This window comes from Thunnus thynnus, chromosome 6, assembly GCF_963924715.1.
Source record: "Thunnus thynnus chromosome 6, fThuThy2.1, whole genome shotgun sequence".
In the NCBI taxonomy this organism is placed as follows: Eukaryota; Metazoa; Chordata; class Actinopteri; order Scombriformes; family Scombridae; genus Thunnus; species Thunnus thynnus.
The window spans coordinates 18,205,145-18,217,885 of NC_089522.1; the positions used below are offsets into that span (position 1 = coordinate 18,205,145).

Below are 12,741 nucleotides of genomic sequence, written 5' to 3' on the forward strand. Positions count from 1 at the left end.
AAAAATCTACACACACATATAGACTCACATCGACAGTAAGCTAATCAGGACACCTAAACTGCATTGCATAACCTTGACCCCTGCCCTCCCTTCTCTCTACTCTCTGATGTGTATTTATGTGTGATTGGGGGGATGGTGTTAAAAGAGTTATAATGGTAAGATGTGGGCCAGTCTGTTCACCCAGTTCAGTAAGTCATTAGAACTAGCCAGCTGACTCCCTAATGAACACAGCAAGAGATTTACTATAAGTAAACAGCATCTCGTTGTTGTGGTGTCAACACCTAGTAGAAAGTAAAGAATCTTTGTATAATAGTCTGATTTTCAGCCAAGTTTTTGTATTATTTATTTTGTTTAATACTCAAAATAAATTCCCTTCCAGTACTTTTCAATAAAACAAAACAATCTTAACTATAACAAGTAGGAGAAATCTACAAAAACACATGACACTGTAAACACACAGCCATCCCTTCTATGAATGAGTCCAGCTGGCTAGTGAGGAGGTGAAGGGGGGGGGACGACACACCATTGTATTGAGCGAGGAGGGCAAATCATGTGTCAATCTAAACAACAGCTGCAGACTGTGCAATACCGTGCGCACGCACACACAGTGGGTCTACTCGCATGCACACACTGAGGAACACTTACACCAGACCCGATTTATGAAGCTGGATTGATTTCTCCAAAAGAGAATGGCCACATAGACAATTGATTAGGCAGCCCTGGGGACAGGCAGCTCAGTGGAGAGATGATGAAGTAATTGTGATCCAACCTTCTGCTGCTCACACACAGACATACACATTCACACACTGCAAAAAAACAAAACAAAACAAAAAAAAACACTTCTACAAAAATAGAGCTACTTTGTTCAGCTGAAGGTGCTCATTTGAAAGGTAGTGAAGGGAAAAATGTGGAAATTCAAGCTGTAAAGAGACACATTTCAGCTTTAAAAATGTCAATTTTGGTAATCAGCTTCAACAAAGGTTCAGCAGGAACAAAGAAACACTAAAACATGCAAACACAGACAAAGTCTGACACACACTCAGACACACACATGCAGGCTTTAATTGGGCGATTTTAATTACCCTAAACGGGAGCTTTGTTTAACATCGGCGTCAAATTGATTAGATACGGTCTGCGTGAACGTGCATGTGCCTGTGTGTGTGTGAGTGCATGTCTGTGAAAGACTTCCTGTCCCGCCTCTGCCCTGGCTCTGGTGGTCCCAGCTGGCATGGGGAGGGGGTATGATGGTGGTGGTGGTGGTGGTGGGAGGGCGGGGGGGAATTAGGGATGCAAATATCCCTGTCAGCCCCAGCAGCTCCCCAGGGGTGCACATGAATTACACTGATCTGGTCTAAGCTGAGTGTGTGTGTGTGTGTGTGTGTGTACACAAATGCTTGTGTGCATGTGTATGTGGTGTGTACATGTTGGGACGGTACGCTCCACCTGCCTCTCCTCGATACACTCGTGTACACACACTCGCACTCTGAAGAGGCTGTGAAACCAGCTGAGGGGCCTTTCATAATGGCCCACTCAGACTCTTGAAATGAGAGTCAGCAAGTTAGAGGGAGAGTGTTGTTGTAAGTGTGCCCATGTACTGCATTCACAGGACAACCTCTGCATCCTAATGCGAGTCTGCTCTCAGCCAAAACAGACACAACAAACAGAAAAATAGACTTGAAGAGGCCAAAGAAATTTAAGGTTAAGGTTATAACGGACGCAAGCAGGCCTGGATTTTTTTTAATTTTATTTTGGCAGTTATATTGAGAACAAGAGTACAATTGGCGAGACAGCATAAATTTACAATGGCTGCAAAGAGAAGCACTGCCTTCTTCTCTGTTACTGTGTATGTGTGTGTGTGTGTGCTGTGTGTGGTCAGGTCACAAGCCCATAAAGAAGAATCGCTGGCTTCTGCCTTAGCAGCAGTGTCAATGAGTTTGTTTTTGAACCCTAAAGACAGAAAAGTGTAGGCAGATATTTACACAGACTGATGATCAGACGTGTGACAGAAATCTAATATTGCTTTAAACACTACTCAGAATGCTCTAATGTGAAGGCCATGACATTTTCTTAACAAACACAGTATATATTTTTGTTAAGAATGAGGCTGCCATTATTCTAACAAAAAACCATCAATATGTTTTTCTGACTCTGAATGCTTTTCAATTTCCCTACTCTAAGCCATTTTCTGCTACTGAGGACTTAAACCCTTAAAAAAGCATCACTTACATATATAGATATATATATATATATATAGCATTATTATTTTCTAAAAAGCAATTTCCAAAAAAGCAGTGGCGCTATCATTTTTAGCAATCATTACCCAAAGAATCAGTGAGTATTTCCAGCACAATGACTGTATATGAGGGAATGACTTCAAATAAACTACAGTGTCCATGTTCATTGTAATGAAGAAAAATGTCACGCAGAGCAACAGTGTGGCCCATTGATGCTTTTAGCTGATTTAGTTTTAGAAACAACAGAGGAGGCGTATGTCACAGAGGAATATGCTATATCAGTCTACACTCTCTCTACACTTGTTAGCAGGATAAGTGCATTTCTGGTTTGGCTCTTTTAATGAGATTTGCCATTGAAAAGCCAGTCTTATTCTTTAAAAGTAGAGGAAGTGGTGAGAGTAAGCTGCATGATGTGGACGTCCGATGGCTAGAAGACAGAGTGAGATGTGAAAAAATATGAGAGAAACTGCTGTCCGCTTGGTTTACTCTCTTGGCTTGACTCTCCTCTCCATTAGACAGAAAGAAACTCCCCAAAGATACACTAATGGCTCTGTCCTTGCAGGAATAGTCTGACATTTTTAAGTATGTGCAGATGTGTTTGTATGTTGCATTCTTTCTTGACAGTTTGGTTCTGTGTAGTGACTGTAAATTAATAAATCTGTGCTTATACATCTGCCCACACAGAGTGTGTGTCTTAACTAGCGAGAGCGTCAGTTTTGCGGAATATGAATGAATGTTTGAGTAATGGCTCCCGTTTCTATTCTTTCCTTCCTTCCCTCCGGACTTCATTTGTCCCTGTCCTGTCCACGTGTGCGCACATATGTTAGTGTCACTATAACCCTCCTCGGGCTACAGTACCCTTATCGCATGATAGATGGGTGTGTCTGAGCATCACTGGTACTACACCATAAAGTGTTTGTACCTCCAGCAAAGTGTGCAAGTCTTTAAAATAGTCATCAGCTTCTAAAACGCTGTTTGTCTGCTGCAAAGACAATAATCACTGCATTCCTGACAAGTGAAATACAAGAATCACACAAACAGGATGCTTGTCAAACCTCTGTGATTATTGTTATTGTTGCAGTTTCACCTCATACTGTTTTCAAGAAAATTTTCAGTGAATGAACAGAAAGAAAAGACAAAGATAGATCATTTGATAACCTAGATATGCTGTACACCTGTCACAATATGCATGTGAGACTGCGGAGCTACCAAGACGGTTCATTATTTCTCATTTCGCTTGACGTGATCATCCAGCTTAATGCTCTCATTCCCCGTCTTCTCTCTTTCTCTTTCCCTGCCCTCGATCTCCACTCAGCCCTCCGCTGACCTCAGACGGTTTGCAAAACAGGAAGCATTACAACATACAGCCATTCCTGCACATCTGGACAGGGCAGACAAACACACGCGAATGCGCCCAAATGTGCATCCACATATAAACACAAACACACGTGCGCTAAAGGTTCATCCGCTTCACCGGGATGTCGCAACAGGATATTAGAGCCCTTGAAGATCATATTTGAGATGTGATATGAATGCTTTTACAAACATATCAGAGCACAATATTACATCTGTGTACACCCGCTTTCGGCAGTTTTTGGTTCAAATGCTATAGATGATGCAAAAATCCTCCCATGACTGAATGATTAGTGTCAACGCACATGTTGGGAGTCAGTCGGTGGTGGTAAGGGGCAGCTGACTGTGTTGAAACCCATTTAAAATTGGAAACTCTTATGCAAGAGTAGACAAAGGATGAGCAAGGAGAGAACAAGACTAGCAGCTCTGTGAGGCTGTGACAGAATTTTGTGACCGCAAGTATGGTAGCATTTATCTCAAAGCACTACTGTTCACTTTGTACTGCATTACTGTTAGTATGTGAAAGCTCTGCATTTTATGTGGATCATTAATCACCAATTTGAGAGCATGAATGACTAAATCATGCAAATTAATTCCTTTTTTTTCTCTTTCTGTGACACTGCTAACATGCTGATGTTTACAAGGTATCATTTACTGTGTTCAACATTTTAGTGTAATGTGTTAGCATGGGTAGATAGAAAAGTCAGGCGATCACTGAAATTATTACATTTCCTCCTGAGGGGAACATAAACGTTAAATAGTTGTTGAGATATTTCAGTTCAAAACCACAAATGTAAACCTCGTGGTAGAGGAAAAGTCAGAAGATCACCAAAGTCATTTGGACACATCATGAGGGAACCATGAAGTTCACGGCAATCCACTGAATAGCTGTTGAGATATTTCAATCTGGACCAAAGTGGTGGGCCAAACTCTTGCATGGCCTAAAACCCAACATGCCAACTGAACTTTACCCAGAAACATACTCACATTCAAGTGGACAGCCAGATAAAAAAACATACGAAGGTCCAGGATCCCTTGTGCAGCATTTAGTGCGGAGTTAAAACCTTTAAACTTCTCTCTCTTATCCTCTCAGCCCAAACCTGGCTCTGAACGTTGACCCAAACATACACACATAAACACACTCCCCATATCTCCTTAACCACAGCCCTATCTGCTTAGAAGTCACAGCGCTATCCGCTTAGAGGGGAAGATGGGGGAGCTTTAAGTGACTTTAGAGAAGTTTACTTTCTCAGAAAAGAAGGTCAAGACCTCACCAAGGTAACACTGAGAGAACATCTCACCTCTAGCCTTCCTGATGACGCTTAAAAACACAAAGAGGTGTGTGTGTGTGTGTGATTCCTCTGTGCCGAGCTGCACTGGATGAGATTAAACGTGTGAGGTGCTTTGAGAGAGAGATGAAGAGAGGCACAATCTAAAGCACACACACACCACACATTAACACACACATGGCATGCAGATGAGGCTGTCAAAAAATTACCACCTGGAGGAAAAATACAATTAACCAGTTTGACGGATGTGTGTTTGGCATCGTGAAATGTCAAATATCTAGCACTTTCATCTGTACGTCGTGTGCTTCCTGTGTACGCCTGAAAACTTTCAACTTGAATTTATATCAAAACCAATCTAAATCCAGAATGAGTCACGAACACACACACACACATTCAAGCAAGCACACAGCCACACACTTACACACATACTAAATAAACCCAGCAACGAGCCAAGGCAGACCATAATGTGTGGCAATGTTATGGGTATATTTTTGTTCTAGAGAGTTGTTTCCTGTGGAACTGTAGTTTACGATGTGCTTAAACCCAGCTGCAGCTCCGCTCTCACATTTCAGACAGACAGGCCGCGTTCTGTGTGCAGCGCCTGTTAATAAGGTGACGGGTGAGACTGCAGAACTGATGACAGCAAGTAGCTAAGCGGCTAAGTGTCTCCACTAAAATGTTCCAAATTACCAATGAAGCACACGGGCAGAATTACACACTCGTATAAGTTTAAAATGCACGTCTTTTCAACATGATTTTGGCTGTCTGTCTCTAATAGTAGGGCTAATTCTGTATCATCTTCATCTTCTATCACAGCTTATGTAATTTTATATTGTGATATTCATATATATCATATTATTCCTGAACAATCTACCACTGTCAAAAAGCAATAATGGGCTGATAAAACCAGAAATAAAGGTTTTATGAGCCCACTGCTAGCTTTTCCTTGACTCTACTTATCCATTTTGTTGCACTGCTTGTAGTCACACTGTAGCTGGATTGTGCCCAGATGATGGCCTGTGCCAATGACTTGATCAGACCTGCAGTATATTTATAGTTCAACAACAAATAGGATCAAAGGAGATGTTATGAATAGCTGTTCCCAAGTAACATCTTTGTTTGCTCCTTGTTGTTGGCTTAGCTGCAGCCCGCACCACTGACGCTGCATTAGCCGTGTCACCAGGGTAAGCTAACCATTATACCGTCATAACATTCGGTCAGATATGTATATGCGTGTGTGTGTGTGTTTGTGTGTGACAGAGACACCTTTTTCCCTGCAGAAACCACAACATCCAGATAGCTACATCAGTAACAACTGGCACTTTTATCTAAAGCCTTTCATCAGAGAAAAAGCACAAATAGAACAGAAAGTATTCCTCATCACAAGGCGGCCTACATAACTCTCTCTCTGTTTTTATCTCTCACATACACAAGTATTAAGTGTAATATATCATATTTTAACAATATCTGTTCAGAGGCTACATTTTATTTTATCAGTAAACTGAGCATATACCAGATATTTATTCATGTCTGGTAAGATTACTAACTAGATGTACAGTAAATAAATCACTTACAGAGCCCTAAATGTAATATTATATACTGTAGTTTAAAGAGGATGTATTTTTTTATTTCCAGGTCTATATTTCATTATGATATTTAAGTTGAGCACTTGCATAGTTGGTAGTGATTTGAGGTAATTGTCCCATGACACTCAATGTAGGCAAGTTATTGTAAGTGTGTGAGTGCTCCAGCACTTAAATCTTTCAATATTCAATACAAACATGAAAAAGTAGAGCCCTGTCACTGTTACACTGATGTCTGCAGAGAAAGACTGAGTATATTATACATAATATAAGCATAACAGCATAATACCTGTAAATCCTAATAAATCAAATATAGACTTACTTGTTTTTTAGTGATTTGTGTGTGTGTGTGCGTGTGTGTTGTGTAAGAGCTGATGGGACAAAAACACAGAGAGTACTAATATGATTTAGGAGGAGAATGGCAGGAAGCAGACAGCACTAATGCAATGGCTCCTGCATTAAGTCCTTAGAGAGTGACCACAAAGCATTGTAAACACACACGCATGCACACGCATGCACATAGCAGACACACACAACCACCGGGGGAAAAAATTGCATAATCATACGTGCATCAAGATGTATGAACGTCCTGCCTGTCTATGAATTCTCCTGGTGACAAAATCCCTGTCACAATAAAAAGATGTCCTCTGTCCTCCTCCTGAAACACTCGTACCATAAATATCCCTTCTGCTGTCTGACTGGTGACAGACCACTGCTACCCGTCAGCTCGCATCAGAGTTGAAAGAGGGGAGGAGAGGGAAAGAGAGAGAGAATAAGAGGGATGCTTCGTTTCTCACTTTCCTTGGGCGTTTGTGTTTATTTGGGTTGTCACCACCTCCTAGATGAGAGGACGACTGCCCTGAATCTTTCAGTCAGCGTAGCCGCTCTGACCGCACCCGCATCACATTAGAGACTCAGCACTGTGATCACAATGGGGGGGGACGACGACTAAGTGTATGCATGAAAAATACCCTGTCACAGCCAAAAGTTTGGATACAGGTAACAGACAGGAGAGGATATCACTGGACTGAATGTGGCACACGCCGAAAGTGAGCGTGTGAGCTTTGGACAGTTGAGGAGCACTATGTTGTTATTTCCTGCAGCGCTGTTAAGTTCTCTTGAACAGGGCTTGTATGTGCCTGTTTGTGTGTCTGTTTTTTAAGCTTTGCTGATTTCTCTCTAGGGTTTATTGTTCCACAGACAGCTGACGAGGAGGCAGGAGCAACCGTCAATCGCGCGAACATGCCCACACGCACAATATCACGCTAAAATAACAAGCACGGCTTCCTTTATGAGCATTCATGTGTCACTCCGTTGTGTTTCGTTCTGTTCTGCTGAGTCTCCGTGGTCGGTGCATGCGTGCGCTCGCGATCACGTGCGAGTGGCACAGTCACCCCATTTTCTCCATCCAACAACTCCAATCTTTTAACCTTAATCTACAGTATATTCTCTATCCGATCCTTCATAAAGTAAAATTCCCCAAATCTCCATCCAAACAGATGTCCTTTGGGCTTTAATCTGTAATTCATTTTAGTCTTGATGGTTGGCCTTTTCCAGGGTGATAGATCTGTGATTAGTGGAATGGGGGCTGAATCTTCTCATTATCTTTATGCAAGGACTAATCCGAATGCTTGCTGGTGTCTTAGACTGGATCCTCTCTAAACCGTGCCTGCCCCATGCTGGGAAAGGCCACTGCTTTAGGGAGCTTACCCTCTCACACACACCTCATTATGGGTGCTGGATGGGACCGGGAGGTGTCATTAGTGGGACACATCTGAGGTTCAGTGCTTTACATTACCCTGGTAGCCTATGCAGTATATTCTTTACAAGGTGCCATTCAGGTCGCTCATTTTATTGGCAGAGTTTACAAAGGGAGTTCATTAATCTTTGCTTCTACTGGAGTCTAACCTAGATGCTAATACGGTTAACAAGGTATTTTTTAATACATGCTGCATTTGGGGAGAATTACTGCTCCAAGTCCAGAGCTGCTGCCTTTACAGCCATAAGTCAAGTAATTCTCTAAATCCAATTAACAAAAAGCTCTTCATTACTCAGTGGTTATACATGTATATCCGATTAAAGAAAAACAGATAATACTGACATTAATCCTAAATCACTTCTTGAGATAAACATATAGGCCTACCCTTGAAATATCCTGGATTGTTTTTTTTTTACTTTCTTCACTGAGTGTGTGTAGGAGGGTCTTGGGTTATACATCCCGATTAGACCTCAGTGGCATCCTCCATTATCTTTGCCTACCACTGTAGGCTAATCTCAAAAGGACAGTGTCACAGTGCATGCTGCTAGATGTCACGCAATGTGACACATACAACACACAAGCACACATTTTACTCCCTATAGCATACAGAGCTAACAGCTAACATGTAGCTTCCATAACAAGGGTAACAGCCTATGACCGAGTTAAGGTCGATTTATCATGATATAATACCGTACAGCACAGGGGCACCTCACTTTCATGTATGTAGGAGTCAGATGAGGAGACGGTGAGACTGTATATGGGAAGGGGAGGAGTGGATCACTGGGAATGATCCATTGAACATCCATAATCTATCTTCCTATGACAGAGCACACAGAGCAGAAACCAATTAGCTGCGCGTCCCATCGGAAATGGAGAAGCAGATATGATAAAGGATGAGCCCACAGCCGCAAGCTACAGGGCAAGTTACAATTAACCTCTCCCTAACATACACACACACACACACACACACAAACACAAGACTGTACAAAACACAACTACTCACACACCTGCTGTGGTTCTTATGACAAACCTCTGGCAGGTTGTGGCAGACTATAATGACCCAAAGCTACATTCGGTCACTAGGGATACCAGATATAAATTTGGATAATTGTCTATTACTACGATTTTACTCCAGTATCTCTTTCTTTTAGTCTTTCTCTGTCTCTTTATCATTTATCTCCCTCTGTGACAGACGTTTCCCCCCAATGAATCTCAGTTCTTACTCTGTTCCTCTTTCTTCTTTCCTTCTGTCTATTTCTCCATCCTTATCTCCTGTCCTCCCACCTGGTAGGTGTGGCCAGCAACATCACAACAAGGACTAGAACAGGGAACAAGGTCAAACACAGATACACACCACACAAACACACACTTACACTCCATGTACAGTTCAAACACACACACACACGCGCGCGCGCGCAGGACTGCAGGGGCAAGGTCACACAAGCTGTGATTTGGGGCTCTGGTGCAGCAGGAAAGCTGAGGTCCGGTGAAGAAAGAAAGAGGAAATGAGGAGAGAGGAAGAAGACAGGGAGAGGGTTGATGATGGACAGAAAATGATTTCCAGATATAATGACCTGCTACACTGGCATCTCCCTCGCTCTCTGATGCTATCTGCTCCTGCTGAGAGGGAGGGATTGAAAGAAAACGAGCAACAGAAAGAGGAAAACAGAAACACAGAGAGTGTGTATGAATGAATAATGGTCGAAAGGTGCAAATTCAGACTCTGATCCGACCTATTAGTCACAGACTCAGTCATCATTCTCACAATACACCCCTATTAGCTACAGCTTTGGATACACAATGTGTCCCGGTACATTCACCTCAGACGTGAATGACTGTGTGAATGCATGTGTGCACATTTATGTGTGTTTACATGTGTGTGTGTGTGAGTGTGAGTGTGTGGTAGCACACTAACTACCTGCCCATGCCACAACCCCCTCAGATTCCCTTCTCCCCTCCCACACGTTGCCCCCGGTAACAGGGGGAGGAGGTGTGTGTGTGTGTATTGGGGGGGGGGGTGGATAGTGACCATCTGTCAGTGGCCTCGAGATCAATGGAACTAGAGGGGGGGAGGAAGGGAAGGGGTAAGGGCGGTGAGGGAGTGGTGCGAGGCTAAATATGTGGCCCACTGTGACCGGAGCCTGACTCAATATGCAGCCGTTTTATTTACCGACTGACAACACGCTCCCCACTAGCCCCACTCACACGGCCTTTATTAACGAATGGATGATTTTGTTGTGAGCCAGGAGCTGCTGAGACTGTAAAAATGACATGAAACATGCAGTTTGGACTCTTGACTACCACACACATTGATACATACATGTGCGGACTGCTTTCAATTTTAAAATAAGCTCCAATTCCAACAATGTTGGATGTGAGTCAGAGAAAGAAAACCCAAGAGATAGAGACATAATGAGAAAAGAAGAAGGAGGTATTTGATCGGGTAATATAGTAAATCTAGCTCACTGTGGCAGTAGGCCAGATGAGACTAGGAATAAACACTCCAGTGTGAGCTAATGAATCAACAACAAAACAATGTCAAACCTCGAGAAATGCTTACTTCAGCTGCTTCGCAGAAGAGCACAGTGCTAGCACAAATATACATACAACATAAATCAATTTAACACATGTAAACAGCACAGCACACTGCTACGGTGTTGTAAACAGAGGGATTTTCACCTATAGAGAAAGGGCTCCTACCATGGTATAGTGAAAAGCACTTAGAAAAACACACTGACATTACGCACTCATTTAAAATTCACTGTTGATGCTTGAGCTAGAGCAAGAGCTGGAGGGAACGGTTTGGGTGTGGAGAGAGGAGAGGAGAGGGGAGGTGAGGAGAGAGGAGAGGAGAGGAGAGGAGAGGAGAGGAGAGGAAAGGAGAGGAGAGGAGTGATGTTCACATAGTATGGCACAGTCACAGGGTTTGTTTATGTTATTCAATGTCCACTGAACCAATAAGTTGTTGACATAATTGTGGCCTAAATGATGTCGGTCTCATGTTTGACCCTGTACAGCGTGTTCTCATGCAAATCAGGGATTGAAATACTGTAGTGGACTCACCCAGCATTTGGCTGAAGAGCAGCTGCTCCAGGTCCCCCAGAACAGTCACCACTAACTCCGGATCCACCTTTAGAAAGGCCTTATCATCCTCTCCCTCTATCCCCTTCCTCTCTTTCTTTTCCTCTGGTGACAGAGCTGCAGATCTCCCCTTCTCTCCTGGTTTCTTGCCATTAGTCCCAGTGCTCCCAGCTCCATTGGAGTTAGCCTTAGTTGGGTGGTCAGCAGGGTCTGTGTCTACACTCTGGCCCGCCTCAGAGGTCTTGCTGATGGGCTTGACCTCTGCATAAGGTCCCCGTGGTTTACCAGGGGCAGGGATTCGACTTGGCTTGGTCAGTGTCACAGCTGGGGAGCAGAAAGGTTTGGGCTTCCCCTGAAAAAGAGACTGTTCTGACTTTGAAAGGGTCCGGGAGAGCGGTGGTCTCCCACCCCCAGCCTGAGCTGTCTTAGTCTGGCCTGCTTTGTTGGCGCCAGTGCCAGGCTTGCTTGTATCATCATTCCACTTGGGAGATTGGTACAGGTGCAGCTTCTTCTCGGCATCAGTGAGCACACACAAGTTGCTAAGTGATCGCTGCTTGCGGAGCTTGGACGGATTGGGGATTGGAATCGGGATAGATCCGGAGGTTGGCCGGTAGACCTTAAGCTCTGACCCGGAGGGACGTGGAGGTCCCTGGGGCAGAGCGGAGGGCTTGGCCGGGGGCTTCCTGGAGGCCATGGCCTGGGCTGAAGTATCCTGGCTGGAGACAGCAGGAGACCTGAGGTCCGGCTCTCTGGGCTTAGCCGTCATGCTAATGTTAGCCACATTAGCCTCCAGCATCCCTCCTGCAGAGAGCCAAGCAACAGCATCAGTGGCACAATCAGAAATACACACAAGCAGACAGAAAGAAATGGAGGGAGAAATGGGAGAAAGGAAGGTGTAAAAACGCAGAGACTGTCTGGTTTGCTGTCTCTCTCCCTCTAGTGGGTCCAGACTGAGTCGGACTCCCCACTGTGTAAGATTGTGGGTTCACCCCTCTGCTGAAAATGACGAGTGGGTTAGTAGAGTGGCAGTAGCAGTCCCCTTTACTCACTGCTGGTAATCCATGGATCTGCAGATCTGTGTCCAGCTCCTCAAATCCACTTCCTCACAGCGTGTCTGCGCCTCACAAATGACAATAGCGCCGCTAACAGAAAACACAGCGCTGATCAGCCTCTTTCTCTGTCTCCACCTCTGCTTCTCTCTCGCTCTGTATTCCCTCCTGCTTGCCAGGCAAGCGGCAGCCGACTGACAGGAGAAACAGTCGCAGCAGCAGCAGCAGCAACATCCCCCTCCCCTTTCTCTCCTCCCTCACTCGCTGGTTTGCTCACTCTACCCCCGCTGGCTCATTCACCCTCCCCTCTCCTTCTTCCTCCTCTATCTTTCCCTCCTTCTTTCTTGTTGTCTCTCACTCTCTCTCCTTCCACTGGCTGATTCATCTGCCTAT

General features: G+C 44.1%; 1 protein-coding gene across 7 annotated transcripts in view; it reads right to left on the reverse strand.

Moving 5' to 3' along the window:
* LOC137184541 (neuron navigator 1-like) overlaps window positions 1–12,741 on the reverse strand; it is a 108,238-nt gene that overhangs the window by 58,214 nt on the left and 37,283 nt on the right. For 6 of the 7 annotated variants that reach the window (XM_067592309.1, XM_067592313.1, XM_067592307.1 and 3 more), the window contains one exon: window positions 11,282–12,100. In XM_067592309.1, coding sequence (XP_067448410.1) covers window positions 11,282–12,100 — 819 coding nt within the window. Of the gene's footprint in view, window positions 1–11,281; window positions 12,101–12,348; window positions 12,539–12,741 lie in introns of those variants that run through there. The other variant, XM_067592314.1, reaches the window with a different exon arrangement.